Raw genomic sequence first — 17,229 nt, 5'->3', positions numbered from 1 at the left:
CTCTATGTTGAAGGGTGTGGCCGCTATGGTGCTGCCATTTTGACCCTTTGCCATGGAACATCAAGTCATGATAACTCCTTCATGCTTTGCCTGATTGACTTGAAACTTCACATGTATGATGACGGTTGGCCCCTGAACACACCCAGCCCCTCTCTTTGTACACTGAGCGCCCCCTAGTGGATGACAATCAACATGTCATAACTCCTTGATGCATTGTGTGATTTGTTTAAAATTTTAACTGTGTGATGAGTGGTTGCCCGTGCATGCACATGCCCACATGTGCTCACAAGGGCACCCAGTGGCCTGGGTAGGCGGTTGCGCGGAACGAGGGCCCGTATATGACTGCTTGCAGTCCTAGTTCATATTGTAACTTCAATGTCTTTGTTCTAAGTGGTAAAACTGGTTCAACCCAGTTTGATATTCACGTTCAGACAAATAACAGACGTCAAACTAAGAATGTAACAATTTAAGAAAAGTAATTATGTAATACTAAAAAGCAGGGATTGTGGGCAAGTGGTTAGTGCACTTGGTCCAGCATTAGGGCTCTCCAGTTGGTTCAAAATGCTGCAGCCAGACTTTTGACATGAAGCAGAAAGGACAACCACATTACACCCATTTTGGCATCCCTTCACTGGCTTCCTGTCCCAGTGAGATCAGATTTTAAGGTTCTGCTATACTAACCTATAAAATTATTCATGGCCTGGCACCTCCCTACTTAGCTGACCTAATTAAACCTTACGTACCGGCCCAGGCTTTACGTTGTCTGGGTGCAGGACTACTTTGCGTCCCTAAGGCGAATAAGAAGTCTGCGGGTCACAGAGCTTTCTCTTATCATGCCCCTGTTCTGTGGAATGATCTCCCTGCATCAATAAAACAGTCAGATTCTGTGGAGATTTTCAAGTCCAGACTTAAGACGCACTTATTTTCCCTTTCGTATGGCTAGCATACTGGTACCGTTTTGTTTTACGCTTTTTACTCTTTTAATTCATTTATTAGTAAACGGAACGGGCCGCGGCCTCAACTTTACCTAAATTCTGGCTCTTTATTGAAGTTTAGGGCTAGTGGCCGGCGATCACCTTAGTATTTCTCTGTTTTTCTTGTTGTTTAATGCTTGTTTAATTATATAGTATTTTTTGTCTTTCTGATGCCTGATTCTGTTTTTCTCTCTGTTTAAGGTGCAGCTCCATCCAGAGATGGGAGTTGTATTTGTGTTGGCGATCCTCCTGTCCTGTGCGAGAATAGCATTTCTTGTATATTCGTCCGTGAATTGTTCTGTGAATTGTTCTGTAATTTATGTTTGTAGCATGGCCCAAGCAGAGGGTCACCCCTTTGAGTCTGGTCTGCTTGAGGTTTCTTCCTCAGAGGGAGTTTTTCCTTACCACTGTTGCTCTGGGGGTTGGTAAAGTTAGACCTTACGTGTGTGAAGCACTTTGAGGCAACTCTGTTGTGATTTGTCGCTATATAAATGAAAAAAATTTTAAATTGAAAATAAATTGTTTCCCGGTTCAAATCCCACACCTGCCACATTTCTCCATGCAATGTGGAGTTGCATCAGGAAGGGTATCTGGTGTAAAATTTGTGCCAAATCAATGTTATTCTACTCTTCCTTTTTTAGATATTTAGATATACCTTAGTATACAATTGTAGAGTTCTACCTTAGAAATGGAATATATTCTAGAAGACATACCTTAGTGAATTTTCATGCAGATCCCCTTTGGATTTGCTGCAGTCATTTGATGACATCATCATGAAAAAAAAGAACATTTTGAATTTTTTGAGGGTGTGACAAAGCGTGAAAATCATCATTGCAGACTCTTGTAAGTTCACATATAGCAGTCCAATTGAGATACCTTTCAGCACACAACAGGATCAAGCTCAAGGTCAAAAGCCAAGATCACAGCAAGGTCAAACACTAAATTCAACAAAACAACTTTCCTGGTCACAATTACTGATATTTTGCCTCCAAATTTGGCATGAATATAATGATTGGCCTTGCCCATAAGCGATTACCTGGGATAAGCGATTGACTTTGACCTTCACGATTTCGCTTGAGGTCAAATGTCACCTAAACTAAGTCAAACGTCAGATTACAGTAAACATGGTGTGCAATACACCAAATTAAAGGGCTTGATGAGAGGATCCAGAATATATCAAAGGTTTTAAGTTATGACATAATTCGACAATGCCATCATGAAAAAAATTGCAAAATTTAGATTTTTTTTTTTAGGGTGTGACAAGCAGTGAGCTTTTCATCTGCGGTTTTTTGCAGCAGCTACGACTTGTCCTCACCTCTTAAAGCACGGTGACAACAGCACATATGCACTGAGCTTTACAAAGACATTTTTATGCTTTTTTTCTCCTTTATTTAGAATTCTGAGCTGAGCCGCTCCATATCGTCTCGTTAAAAACAGCTGATCCTCAGCGACGCATCAACAACTAACACTATTTTCCATTCAAATGCACCTAAACTCTCTTTCTGAGGACCACATGATGTGAAAACACAATAAAACTTTCTTACCTGTAAATCTGGTCATGTTTTCTGCATAAATAAATGTTATCCATTCTTTGTGCTCAAACGCCAAAGCAGGGGCGAATCTAGATGGAATGGGGGCGTGGGGCAGGGATGTGCCCCCCACAACACCCCTAGATTAAATGTCCAGTTTTGAAGTCGTTTTTTTACTACAACTACTAATACTACTTAAAATAATAATAATTTCAACAAGTAAAATGTTTAGAGAGAATTTAAATGTTAGAATGAATTTAATAGTTACATTTATAAACAATGTAGGTTAGAAATTGCAAGTTTTACTGTTACAGTGCTGTCAACAGTTAAATATGAGGTCAAGAAAGACGTCTTTATTTTACTTTTTATAAAACAAATATTTATTTTCATTGAAGTCAAGAAAGGGTGACTATAAAGTGAGTTTTGGCAAAACAGGTATCATTGTCATGTTGAGGTGGCAGAGGGTTGTTGTTGGCAGCTGGGGAAAGTAACTAAAAAAGTAACTAGTAATCTAACTTAGTTACTTTTGCAATTGAGTAATCAGTAAAGTAACTAAGTTACTTTTTCAAGGAGTAATCAGTAATCAGTAATTGGATTACTTTTTCAAAGTAACCGTGGCAACACTGGTGACAAGGCATGTAAATCACCATTGCAGACTCTTATCTCTGATAATTATCTCTGACCAATCAGCAATGGGCCGTGTTTTCACATCACGTTTCAGTAGCACCTCAGCTCACTTGGAATCAGTCACAGCGATACGAAAACTAGGACCAGGTGAAAGGAATAAAGCACTACAGTGGTATGTAAAAGTTTGGGAACCCCTGATGATTTTCATGATTTTCCTTTATAAATCATTGGTTGTTTGGATCAGCAGTTTCAGTTAAATGTATCATAAAGCAGACAAAAACACTGACATTTGAGAAGTGAAATGAAGTTTATAGGATTTACAGAAAGTGTGCAATAATTCTTTAAACAAAATTAGGCAGTTGCATAAATTTGGGCACCCCAACAGAAAAAAATGCATCAATATTTAGTAGGTCCTCCTTTTGCAGAAATAACAGCCTCTAAATGCTTCCTATAGCTTCCACCGAGAGTCTGGATTCTGGTCGAAGGTATTTTGAACCATCTTCTTTACAAAACATCTCCAGTTCAGTCAGGTTTGTTGTTTTCTGAGCATGGACAGCCTGCTTAAAATCACACCACAGATTTTCAATAATATTCAGGTCTGGGGACTGAGATGGGCATTCCAGAACTTTGTACTTGTTCCTCTGCATGAATGCCTTAGTAGATTTTGAGTAGTGTTTAGGGTCGTTGTCTTGTTGAAAAATCCAGCCCTGGCGCAACTTCTACTTTGTGACTGATTCTTGAACATTGTTCTCAAGAATCCACTGATACTGACTGGAATCCATGTGACCCTCAACTTTAACAAGACCTGCACTGGCCACACAGCCACACAGCATGATGGAACCACCTCCAAATTTTACTGTAGGGAGCAAGTGTTTTTCTTGGAATGCTGTGTTCTTATTCCGCCCCTTGTTATATCCAAATTACTCAATTTTAGTTTTATCAATCCACAGCACCTTATTCCAAATTGAAGCTGGCTTGGGGGAGGTGATGGTCTAATGGTTAAGCTGTTGGCCTTGAGACCAGAAGTTCCTCGGTTAAAATCTCAGCCTGACTGGAAAATCACTAAGGGCCCTTGGGCAAGGTCTTTAATCCCCTATTGCTCCCAGCGTGTAGTGAGCGGCCTTGTATGGCAGCACCCTCACATCGGGGTGAATGTGAGGCATTATTTCTAAAGCACTTTGAGCATCTAATGCAGATGGAAAAGTGCTCTATAAATGCAGTCCATTTACCATTTGCCCAAATGTTCTTTAACATACCTCAAGGGACTCTGTGACATGTATGCAGAAAAGGCTTCCTCTACATTACAGGATCATACAGCATCTCTTTGTGCAAAGTGCGCTGTATAGCTGAACGATGCACAGAGACACCATCTGCAGCAAGATCATGTTGTAGGTCTTTGGAGCAGGTCTGTAGGTTGACTATGACTGTTCTCACCATCCTTTGCTTCAGGTTATCTGGGATTTTTCTTGGCCTGCCACCTTAGGCCTTAACTGCTACTGTGCTTGTGGTCTTCCATTTCCTCACTATGTTCCTCACAGTGGAAACTGACAGCTGAAATCTCTGAGATAGCTTTTTGTATCCTTCCCCTAAACCATTATGTTGAACAATCTTTGTTTTCAGGTCATTTGAGAGTTGTTTGGAGGCTCCTATGTTGCCACTCATTAGAAAATATGCAAAGAGGAGAAACATTTGCAAATGGTCACCTTAAATAACGTTTTTCATGATTGAATTCACCTCTGTAAGGAGGTCAAGAGTCAGTAAGCTTACCAAACCAATTTTGTGTTCCAATAATTAGTGCTAAATGTATTCAAATCAATAAAATGAAAAGGGTGCCCAAATTTCTGCACTTGCCTAATTTTGTTCAAACAGTTATTACACACTTTCTGTAAATAGTAGAAACTTTTCACTTCTCAAATATCAGTGTGTTCATCTGCTATATGATATATTTAACTGAAACTGCTGATCCAGACAACCAATGATTTATAAAGGAAAATCATGAAAATTATCAGGGGTGCCCAAACTTTTACATACAACTGTATGTTTGGCCAAAGGTAAACTGAAAAAGTAGAGCCGAGTTTTTGCTGTGAAACAAATGTTTGACAAGTTGAAGCTCATTAATGCTTAACAATCATTAAACAGATGCACTTTTAGTTCCTGCACAAATCAACCTGTATGAATCATGAGTAAAACAGGCAACCTGCAGTGCCAAAGACCTTTAATTCTGTAAAGAATTATACAGTGTGTGGTAAAATCCTGATTAATGGCATTTTTACACACACATCAACAGTTCCGCACAAGACAAGGTTTTGATTATCAACACAGAATTGCTGAGATCACATTCAGCACACCTTCTCTGATATGATGTCTTCATAATGTCAGAATGCACCAACACGTGCCTCACCTCGTCCAACAGCACCTCTGTGCACTGTGGCTGTTGTTGGTTGTTGTTATTCTTACTGATCATGACGTTGATACCAGAGACCTTGTTAGAGTTTCCTGTCTGTCAATATTAAACTCAACAAAAACTGTTAGTCTTTTTTGTAATATAAACATATGTTTATTGAGTTTTAACAGTTTACACAAAATAACATTTTAATACATTAAACAAGGCATATAACAACCAAACTATAAAATATTCCACTCTCCCCGCCCAAAGGCAACTAAAATAAATAAATAAATGGATAACGACATTACGTCATCATACACAACTTCGTGTCACATGGTTAAGGTAGCAACAGTTAGGGACATATCACTTTTAAGTTTCTAGAGTTTCTTCAACTTCACAGTTCTCTAAAAATGCAAGAAAGGGATTCCAAATCTCTTTAAATTTGGCTGATATCTTTTTTTTAATGTATATGTTAACTTTTCGAGAACAAGGCATGCCGATAGTTCTTTCAGCCAACGACCAACAGAAGGTCTTACGTCTTTCCAGCAAAGAGATCAAACGTCTAGCCTGTACTAAACATAAGTCTGTGAGTTTCTTCTCTTTGCTGTTTAGCATACAGTCCTTTAGATATAAATTAAGAATATAAAGTGCAGGACAGTTGGGTATTGGATTCTGGGTCATCTGAGAAACGCATTTTAGAACTTCATTCCAGAATTTTTGTATCTCAGGACAGTCCCATAGGCAGTGACGTAAGGTGCCCTTTTCAACATTGCATTTAACACATATCAGGAATATTTGGATTCATCTTATTCAATTTATCTGGAGTAATATAAGTTCTCATAAACTAATTATATTGAATCAGTCTAAGGTGGGTATTTACTGTTAGAAGTTGAGCTTTGGAGCACACCTCTCTCCAGTCCTCCTCTGAGATGTCTGTTTTCAAGTCAGTTCCCCATTGAGTTTTCCTGTGTTCAGCAGAGACTTTATGATTCGTCAACAGTATGTTATAGAGTAAGGATATTTGACCTTTGACAGTACAATTGTTCACTGCTATGTTTTCTAGCAGGGTCAAAGGGGTTGTGTATAAGAGTGCATCTGTGCATAAACAAAACTTTGTTACTGTAAATACTTAAATAGGTGTGTCCGAGAATAGCATATCCGTTTCTGATTTCTTCAAATGAAGCTAGTTTACCTTCCTTGTATAGATCCATAACTTTGCAAATGCCCTTTGTTGCCCACATTTTAAAACCTTGGCCTTTTCTGCCAGGAGTGAAGTTATTCCCCCATAATCGGTGAAAAGCCTGAAAACGTAGTGGAGTCACCAAGAAATTACTGCACATTGTCCCAGACGTTAATTGTGTTCCTCACAAAAGGGTTATCAGTAAGCCGATTCAATTTTTTGACAGAGGCAGACTACAAATAAGTGTGAAGTCGCAGGCCTTTGGTGTAAGTACTTTCAAGTTGGACCCAAGGTAGGTAAGGTTCAGGCGAGAACCAGAGCATTGCAGCTTTGATTTGAGCAGCCCAGAAATACCATTGTAAATTGGGTAATTGTAACCCTCCTCTCTCATATGGCAGGTAGAGAAGTGACATTCTCAGCTTTGACCTTCTTTTATTCCAAATATACTTTGTAAACAGTCGCTTCATTTTAGAGAAGAACTGTGGTAGTGGGGGGTAAAAGGACCTATTGAAATAGATATAAAATCTTTGGTAGTATATTCATCCTGATTATAGTAGAGAAGCTTGAATCTTCGACTGGACTGGGTTGCTTGACGCAAGGACGTTTCGCTTCAAATCACAGAAGCTTCCTCAGCTAAAATTCTTGCTCTGGTGGTCTGACTTCTGTCTTGACTCTTGTAGAGAAGAATAATCAAGAAGTCACAAAAGCTGGAGTTTTAAACCTAATTCATCCTGATTACATTTATACGTCCCAATAAAGAGACTGGCAGTGATAACCACCTATTCATGGATTCAGTTACTGTGGAAATCACAGAATCATAGTTATAGGTTACTAAATCTTTCATGGTTGGGGTGATAGTGATACCAAGATATTTATCACTGAATTTATTAGCTCCCATTTGTTCAAAAACACAGAGGATTTTGTTTAATTTACTTTAAACCCTGAAAATTTTCCAAATGTGTCAATTAAATTAGTCAGATTAAGAATTGATTAATTTAGGTCTGTTAGAAGAAAAAGGGTGTCATCAGCATACATTACAATGCGATGTTCAGTGTCGGATACTTTTATACCTGAAATTGAGGGGTGTGACCTCAAGGTTATCGCAAACGGTTCCATTGCCAAAACAAATAGCATTGGTGAAAGAGGGCACCCCTGACGGGTACCTCTTGTGAGTTTGAAAGGGGGTGATATTAAGTAGTTGGTGGAGACCTCTACCATTGGGTCGGTATAAAGTGTCTTGATGCATTTTCGAAAGTAATTACCAAACCCAAAACGAGATAGCACATCAAATAAGTAGCTCCACTCCACTCTGTCACATGCTTTTTCAGCATCTAAGGACAGAATGGCAGTGCCAGGGGTTCCCTCCCTCACATGTATCAAATTCAACACCCTTCTGACATTGTGAAAGGCTTGACGGTTCTTCATAAAACCATTCTGGTCTGGGTTGATGACAGCTGGGAGCACCAGTTCCAGTCTCCTAGCCATTACTTTAGCAATAATCTTGCTGTGTGTGTTAAGCAGTGAAATGGGTATATATGAAGCACAATTGGTAGGGGATTTATTGGGTTTCAAAATACGTGTTATCAGCGCATTTCTCAGGGAATCTGGGAGACAACCCTGTTGGAAGGTCTCCTCATACATAGCTAAAAGAGGTTCAATTAATTTATCTATAAATATCTTGTGAATGTTGACAGGGAGACCACCAGGGCCTGCAGCTCTACCTCCTCTCATACTGTTAATAGCGTCAGCAATTTCTGGAGCATCTAGTTTCTTATCCATATGCCCTTTAAAATCATCTGGTATGGACGTGCCTTTCTTTCTAGCCACTTGCATGACTCTGATTTTGTCACAGAAGTTTAAAAACTTAATTATCATGACTCGTGGAGCAGAGGATTGTGGGGCACCTGGCAGTCTATGTGCCCTTTCCGCTCTTACAGATGTTAAATAAGAGAACCTCAACCCTCAACTGTTAAAATGTTGTATTGGGAATATTACTGGATGTTTTGATTGCTGTTTAGGAGAGGAAATGTTGCAAGAAGAAGAAAAAAAATACACGGACACACAAATGAGCACAAAGTTGGTTCCTCATCATTAAACCATAAAAAGTGTTTCTCAGATTAAAGTACAACAAAAGAGGGTTAAAAAAAAAATCAAACATAGAAAACACCAATAATTTTAAAAGGCAATAATAAAATGGGAATTACATAAAAGACCAAAAAAATCTATAAATGACCAACCACCACTAAATATATATAAATAAATGAATAAATATAAGTAAATATGTGGCTGCTCATTTTCTTTCAGAAGACACGGGGGGGATTTCATTTATTGTTTTAAAGACAAATGGTCCAATTGCACCTGTTATACAGTCTGAAAACCAAGTCAGTATTATCTGACGGCATTTCTGTGTTTACAGCTGAGTTGATTGTGATCCTCTGGGCGCTGTGGTGGGTAGAGGAAGCTGGACTTAAAAGTGTGGTAATTTTTTCTGATTCCCTGTATTCTCTGATGTCTTTAGTGGGTGGAGGGTGCACCTTCACACTATTGTTTCAAAAATAGAGCAAAGTAATATGTCACTGGGTGTCTCACGTCACGATGATGTGAAGTTGGCAAGGCTTAGGCTGGGTCACTGTGGGTTAAACAGTGGGCTGTATGTGCTTGGGAAACATCTGGACGGTTGCTGCCATTTTTGCGGCGTCCTTTGTATGCAGAGGATAGAAGGGTCATGTTTAGTGGTTTGGCAGATTTGGTTTATAGTACCTTTTCCTTGAGGACATTACTAGGGCATGGAGCCTCCCCAAAGGAGAAAGCGAATTTGGTGCTTTGTTTTTAAAAAAAATTGTGGCTTGTATTGGAAAATATAGGAGCGCTGTCTCTGTTTCATTGACGTTTAATAGGTGTTCTGTGTCTTATGACCTGAGGGGGGCAGCAATGCACTGAACGTGCCTAGCCTGCCGACAAGCAAGAAGAAGAAGAACCAAGTCAGTAAAACCCAAACCTATCAAGAATGAACCAGGTTTCAGTACCTAACGAGCTCGTATCACTGAATTAGTTCAGTGGCTCGACCCAGTGATATCGGTCATGATCTGTGGTTCGACTCGAGCTTTGAAGCGTGGGCGGAGCTGTTGTTAGATTGTCTCCTTAGCAACCGAATTTAACAACCGGAGTTGAAGTTTTTGCTGAAAGAACGCCGCGTAAGTGACTGAAACCACGGATTATATCGCATTTGTTAAACATACACGACATGCAGTAGTTTAAAGTTGTGTCATGGCATGTTTGTAAAAGACGAATAACATCAAGCTAATTAGCTAGCTAAGGTGACTGACCACTACGACTGTTGAGTTAGACAAAGCAAATATAGGGGTCGATATGTGTCCGTGATTTTTTTTTTTTTTTTTTGAGAAATAGTATTTTCATTGAAGCAGCGGTCAGATTCTGAATGTCTGAGATCGTGATGCTAAGCTAACCTGGTTTGACGTGCTAGCTGCCTCACAGACAAGCTGCTGCAAATGGAAAATGGTCCTCATCACGATCAAAGTGGATAAGCATAATTTTTTGTATTCCCATTGATTAAAGTGTGTGTTTTGCAGGAGGATGGCTGGGACAGGAGAGGTAAAGAAGGAGGAGGCCGACTACAAGGAGGAGGCCGACTACAAGAGGCTGCACAATTTTCCTCTCATCAGGGTGAGATGACAACAGTCTGGCATTTATTTATACTCAGAGATCACAATATAGACATGTAGGAATCGTCAGAATTGTGATTTAAGTAGCTACAGTGCATCTGGAAAGTATTCACAGCGCTTCACTTTTCCCACATTTATGTTACAGCCTTATTAAAAATTTCCTTCAAAGGTCTACTTACTACACCCCATAATGACAACTAGGGATGTGAATCGTACAACAACTCACGATTCAATTCGATTCCGATTCTTGGGGTGATGATTCGATTCAGAATCGATTTTCGATTCAAAGAGCTCTGAGAAATAGATATATTACTTAAAAATGTTTATGTTTAAGAAAATGGAGCTTTACAAGGTTAATCAAGTGATTCTAGATGTAAATTTACTTATCTGCTTTGCTCGTTCAGAGTTGGCTCGCAGTTTAGCGAAGCGCTGGTCAGTAGTTGGCAGAGAGCGCTGCTCCCCTCTTTTAGCTCCGGGTGATAGCGTAGCATGTGGGCTTGCGGAAGTGTTTCCGAAGTACTTGACTTTTATTTTGTAGATTCTCACACTACATAAGTCATGTCAAGCTTCTTCTTACGCAGCAAATAATAAAATCCAAAATGCGCCCAAACATTTGCCTTCAGCAAAGACGGTGCTGATTGAATTAGCTCTTCTTCCACCATGCTAAGCTACAGCCACTGAACTCTGCAGCGCACAAGTGTTTGAAGCACGCCGGACCACCCCCCCTCGCAGGGACGCTGTAGTACAGAAGCAGTTGCCTGACAAACAGTACACGCAGCGAGTAAGATTATGTTTAAAAAATGCTTTTAAAAAATCGATTCTTGGACATTTTGGATCGATTCAGAATCGTAATAAATAAGAATCGCGATTTGGACGTGAATCGATTTTTTTCCGACACCCCTAATGACAACATGAAAAAAGTTTTCTTTTTTATTTATTTATTTATTTATTTTTGCAAACTTCCATCCATCCATCCATTTTTTTTCCGCTTTATCCGGAGTCAGGTCACGGGGGCAGCAGCTCAAGCAAAGCCGCCCAGACCTCCCGATCCACACACATCTCCCCAGCTCCTCCCGGGGAACCCCAAGGCATTCCCAAGCCAGCCAGTTTGCAAACTTTATTAAAAAATAAAAACATTTGACACCTTTGGCAGCCAATTACAAGTCTTCCTGAATATGATGCCACAAGCTTGGAGCACCTATCTTTGGGCAGTTTTTCCCATTCCGCTTTGCAGCACATCTCAAGCTCGATCCGGGTGGATCAGGAGTGTCAGTGCACAGCCATTTTCAGATCTCTCCAGAGATGTTCAGTTGGATTCAGGTCTGGGCTCTGGCTGGGCCACTCAAGGACATTCACAGAGTTGTCGTGAAGCCACTCCTTGATATCTTATCTGTGGCCTGAGGGTCATCATCCTGCTGAAAGATGAACCAGTCTGAGGTCCAGAGCGCTCTGGAGCAGGTTTTCATCCAGGATGTCTCTGTACATTATTGCATTCATCTTTCCTTCCATCCTGATTAGTCCCCGCGTTCTGCTGTTGAAAAACATCCTCACAGCGTGATGCTGCCACCACCATGCTTCACTGTAGGGATGGTGCCTGGTTTTCTCCAAATATGACGTCTGGCATTCACGCCAAAGAGGTCAAACTTTGCTCATCAGACCAGAGAATTTTGTTTTTTATGGTCTGAGAGTCCTTCAGGTGTCTTTTGTCAAACTCCAGGTGGGCTGCCATGTGCCTTTTACTAAGAAGTGGCTTCTGTCTGGCTTCTCTACCATACAAGCTGATTGATGGATTGCTGCAGAGATGGTTGTCCTTCTGGAAGGTTCTCCTCTCTCCACAGAGGAATGCTGGACCTCTGACAGAGTGACCATTGGATTCTTGCTCACGTATCAACTTGGTACTAAAGTACTGTTGAGTAGAACCACGTCATGAATGTCTGCATATGTCATGACAAATGCCCTTTTAGCATTTGTCATGCTCACCCTTTGTGCTCTTGGCTAGCACTGAAACTGCCTGATTGGTGGTGTCTCTGGATTGACACATGCACATGAAGCACTGTAACCCTTACTGTGATAAGTCTTATTGCAGAGAATGTTTCTTTTGGCCACTCCCCCTTCTTTGCCTGAGGTCACCAGCATGGTCCGTGTGTTGATTTGGCACTTTCTGCCCTAGCTCCAGATGTATATGGAGAATGAGACTTGTGGTGGCCTTGAACCTGGAACCTTCTATTTGACTCTTTGTCTCTCTGTTCAGCACACAGACATGCCAGAAGAAATGAGGGTTGAGACCATGGAGCTCTGCGTGACGGCCTGTGAAAAGTTTGCCACCAACAATGAGGTATGTAAATATAGTTCTGTTGTTCTCTGTTTCTGTTCTAGCTTGTTCAAAATAAGATATAATTTATTGTTGCTCTAAAAATGATGGTGTGATTGTTCATGTCTGGACACAAATTAGGACATCTGGATATCTGGAAGAATTATCATTAAATTTGAATGACTAGATTAGAAACATTGGCATTCTGAATGTAAATCTCACTCTTGGACAAGCAACAGTGAAGAGCATGCAGTAAGCTAGCTTTGCCTGTCTGTCTTTATTTTATGTTACAGTCATTGTCCATGTTAAAAGATGTTAAAATGGCTCAAAATTAGGGGTGTCCTGAACAGGGTTTTTTTTTTTTTTTTTTTTTTTTGTCTCCAATTCTGGTCCAAGTAATTTATTTTCGAGTGTCCTGATACCAAATCCCAATTTGATACTTGTAAATTCTTACATGCAGTTGCACAGGGCATGCTACGAGTGTATTAAAGACAATCCCAGATTGTCAAGCTGATAGAAGTTACCAGATGTGGCATTTGTCAGAAGTAGAGTTGGTGCATGTTACAGATGAGACAGAGCATAGATGTTCTTCTGGAATTTGCCATAATGCTGCTGCTGGCAAGTGAGCAGAGACCAGAGGTGGGACGAAGTCTTCATCAAGTCACTCTCAAGTCATGAATCAGCAAGTCCCAAGTCAAGTCTCAAGTCATAATGACCACCAGTTGTTTGCAAGATGACTTGCAGATTGATGACTTGAGAATGACTTGACAGTGACTTTGTCCCACCTCTGGCAGAGACCACTGACTATACTGGTGGCTACAAACTCCCTTGACAGTGTGAGACTTGTTTAATAAAGGCCAATGCCCATCAGTCGAAAGAAATGCCTCAATCTGACCCAATTCTGATCTTTGTACTTGGATTGCACCATCTCAACCCAAAATAGGAGGAACTAAATTTTAGTCTACTTTGGCATCCTTCAAAATGCACAGTAAATATAACATAAAATAAAGGCAGAACCCTCCGAGTGGCCTGTGGTGCCTTGTCACCAGTCGCAGTGTCCTGATGGCCACTGAAGACCCTGATGCTTGTACCTATCAGGACCCAAAATCTCAGTTGACAATGAAGTAGTTTTACAGAGTTATGAACGGCATTCATCCTTTAAATGCCTTCACTTGTTGTCTTTTTGTTCCTCATTCTTTTCAGAGCGCTGCAAAGATGATCAAGGAGTCGATGGACAAGAAATTTGGCAGTTCGTGGCACGTGGTGATTGGTGAAAGCTTTGGTTTTGAGGTCACACACGAGGTGAAGAACCTGTTGTACATGTTTTTTGGCGGGCGCTTGGCTATATGTGTTTGGAAGTGCTCCTAGCATCTCCTTCCTTACTCCTGCTTTATAAATGCAGCTGGCAGGGAAAAATAATTGAACGGAAACTCTGAACCTGACAGGTGCTGTGGCTGGTAGGTGTTTAAAAATAAACGGTCCCTGTCTTGTTTGTCACTATTTTCCCTCCATCTGTCCCTGACACTGTATGCACTGTGTTAAACATTTCTGGTCGTGCAAATAAAATGTAGTGAAAGTTTTTTTTTTTTTTTTTCACTTTCAGTGTCCTCTGGATTTTTACATATTTCTCGTGGATCGGGTTTCAATGATTTGTTAAAGAATCGCTTTAATCCAGTCAACTTTTAGGGAGATGAAGTATGAACCCACTGGTACTATCTAAGAACCTCATTGGGGATCAAGAAGTAGTTCTTCTTGGTTTGCAGTGGTTTTCATTTTGTGACTTTACCGTGAATGATGAGCTGGCTTTCCGTTACAGATTTCTGTAATTTTCTCTTATTTGCCCACACGTACCGTGTTGTGTATTTTAGAATGTCATATGGCTCTTTTTTTTTTTATGTCACGTGGCCTGTAATAGTGGAGAAAAACCAATGCTGTTTTTCAAAATAAGGCTTATTAGTAGGACAACTGACTTGTTTGTGCATATGCACCAAACAGCAGTTCAGAGTACTGAGTCTTCTTGGAGACTCGAAGTGGGATCCTAGAAAAGGTTCCTGTTGGGGGCTACTTAGTTCCACTGGGGGACTTCAGTGCTTACGTGGGCAACGTTGGAGTGATGGGGAGGGACTGAACTGTGAAATTCACCCAAAATGCTGCTTTTCCTTCAGTTTCTGACAGATTTGAATTCTTATAGTTTTGGTTGAAAATGTAGACTTTTATTGGTGAAATGATGAAATCCACCCAAAATTGGGCATGTTCCCAAATTGTAGGTTTGCTGAGGAAAATAAAAATACCAAAAACTATTCAAGAAAATTTACACTTTGTTGTAAAGTATTCGGGAGCAAACCTCAACTACTAGCAACAATACTTAGAGCAGTGTGTAAGTTTACACTCTGCTGTAAACATTTCACCTTTTGTTCAGGTTTCATTCAGGAGTTAATTTACACAGTCGTGTAAATGCTAAAGTGACTCAGTAAATTTACAACTATTGGTAAAGAATTTTATTTACAGCTTGTCAGTTTCTTCACCTGCATAGTGTGGGGAAACAGTTTGTAGGAGAAAACCAGATGAGAGTTGGAATGACTCGTCGTACCAGTCGACTATGACTTGCTGACTAGTCTATTAATTTTTAATCATGAACAAAAATAATCTGTTTCAAATAACTGTTTAGGTAATATATATTTATGGCTTTGTTGTTCAGTTTATTTAATGTGTACATTTCCTGTGTTGTTGGTTTACAATGCCTCCAGACTTGAACAGACATTACTCTATTTCTAGGAGACAGGAAATGACCAAGACTCTTAAGTTTCAGTTTGTTTCCAGCAAGGCATCTATTGCAGAAAATAACGACCAGTTTCAGTTTCCAAAAAATAAAAAAAGAGGGTGTAGTGCAGATGTGAGGAATCAAGTCACTTTCCAGAAAAGAGGCTGAAGCTGGATTAAATCACTGAGAAGTCCATGTACTTCAGAGTGTTAATGTCATGTTTGCAGCTTCTACTTCTGTAGCTGCTTTATTAAATTGTCACTTAAATTGTCAGAATTTTTTTCACTGCACAGATTTGACCTTATGAATTTGTCAAGATTAGTCATCCAAAATTGATAATTAACGGCTCACAACTCAACCCTAGTATTTTTTTTTTTTTTTTTTTTTTTGAACACCAGCCTTCTTTAAAAAAAATTGCCCTAAATGAGAACAGCATGCATATGGCCCCCTAGAGGCAAAAGTGCGCCACCTTTTTTGTATGTCACATCCAAGTGGTGTATACTGAAAAGGCTGAATTTGTCAGAAATGATGTCGACACTGCAGTGCCTTTTCAGGCAACCAATCAGATGGGGCAAAACCTGTCACGCTGACAACCAAGAAAACTAAGAAAGCAGGTTGTTTTTGCCATCTCTGTTTACGCATTATAACCTTATTATTATCTCTTTTTTTGTCATAGAAACAAACCCCACAACATTTTTAAAAATGAAAATGCGGGACTGAAGTGCTGCTTGGCGCTTTAGTACCAGAGAAAACCACAGTGTAGACACAATGGACAATAGGGCACCGCAGTGTCGTTTGAACCCTACGTGATATCGCGGGATTTGACCACATATGAGGACCTCCGTTCCGTTGCGCAATATATACACAGCATAACTTCACACGGATGGATTGTGTACTGTTTTGTTTTTGGCTACAATCACTGAAGCAAAACCGCCTCGACACGATTGTGCCATTGGTCATAAACAAACCGCAACACGTCCACTTTCCCACCGCGTCATCACCTTTTCTTTGCATTTTCATTTTGTTTGAGTGTAATTTGCCCAATAACCAGTTACTGTGGTTGGTCCCCCGGAAGTAGAGAAATTACGTCATATTTTACCCCTTTAGCGCTCGCCCTCAAACAAGACTGCGGTGCCCAATATAGAAAATGTTGAAAAGGTTCTGATGTTTCCATTCAACAGAGCAGCCAATAATCAATCCTGTTTGTCTCATTTAAATTAATACGGTTGTCAGTTTAATGTAGTTGTGTAGCTGACTCAGTGAGTAGGGGGCAATTACGTTTTCCACACTGGCTCCTTGATGTTAAGTTTTTCATCCGTCAATTTCAAAACTGCATTTTGTGTTTACTCAGGTTGCCTTTCTTAAATTTTTGTATTTAAAAAGGGACACAACTGTGACATAAAAAGAGGAATACTAGGGATTAAAAACTTTGACACCACTGCAACTTCAGTTTCTACAAACACAGAGAACCAGGGTTTCTGGGGTCCTTAATCCTCATTTGTTTTCAGGGAGTGTGTGCGTTTGTTGGTGTGTGCTGGACACACACAGGGTTTTTTGTTTGTTGTTTTTTTTTTTAACATTAATGTCCTCTTCAACCGTCCCGCTGCATTTTTTTTTGATGAGTGACGTGTTTCAGTAGCTTTCACGTGTCTGCCTCTTTCCAACTGCACTAGTTTTTCAATAAGATTTGTAATGTTTTTAATGTGTACATAGTGTATTTTGATGCAACTTTGATGACTAGACTCAGAAGACAAAATGACTAGAGTCAGATTATTACA

The 17,229-nt window shown here is 40.0% G+C and overlaps 1 protein-coding gene and 1 long non-coding RNA gene across 2 annotated transcripts; one reads left to right on the top strand and one right to left on the bottom strand.

The window, feature by feature from the left end:
* Nucleotides 1–2,399: 2,399 nt before the first annotated feature.
* Nucleotides 2,400–17,014, bottom strand: LOC117526851. Its single transcript, XR_004565368.1, has 3 exons — nucleotides 16,730–17,014; nucleotides 5,884–5,893; nucleotides 2,400–2,411 (listed from the first exon to the last, which is right to left on the bottom strand). It is a non-coding gene; the product is annotated as an uncharacterized LOC117526851 (long non-coding RNA).
* LOC117526850 (dynein light chain 4, axonemal-like) lies at nucleotides 9,832–14,162 on the top strand. Its single transcript, XM_034188928.1, has 4 exons — nucleotides 9,832–9,890; nucleotides 10,287–10,380; nucleotides 12,631–12,714; nucleotides 13,894–14,162. Exons 2-4 carry the CDS (start codon nucleotides 10,291–10,293, stop codon nucleotides 14,056–14,058), a joined length of 339 nt encoding a protein of 112 aa, XP_034044819.1. The 5' UTR covers nucleotides 9,832–9,890; nucleotides 10,287–10,290; the 3' UTR covers nucleotides 14,059–14,162.
* Nucleotides 17,015–17,229: the final 215 nt, after the last annotated feature.

The sequence above is a fragment of the Thalassophryne amazonica genome, chromosome 15, assembly GCF_902500255.1.
Source record: "Thalassophryne amazonica chromosome 15, fThaAma1.1, whole genome shotgun sequence".
Classification (NCBI taxonomy): Eukaryota; Metazoa; Chordata; class Actinopteri; order Batrachoidiformes; family Batrachoididae; genus Thalassophryne; species Thalassophryne amazonica.
The sequence above is the reverse complement of the archived record's forward strand: the minus strand, read 5'-3'. Positions and strand labels throughout refer to the sequence as shown.

Bases quoted from the DNA above. Each gene is read 5' to 3' on its own strand.
- LOC117526850 (XM_034188928.1), top strand. From the start codon at position 10,291: ATGGCTGGGACAGGAGAGGTAAAGAAGGAGGAGGCCGACTACAAGGAG. The intron at 10,381-12,630 runs GTGAGATGACAA...CTCTCTGTTCAG, and splicing joins ACAATTTTCCTCTCATCAGG to CACACAGACATGCCAGAAGA. The intron at 12,715-13,893 runs GTATGTAAATAT...CATTCTTTTCAG, and splicing joins AGTTTGCCACCAACAATGAG to AGCGCTGCAAAGATGATCAA.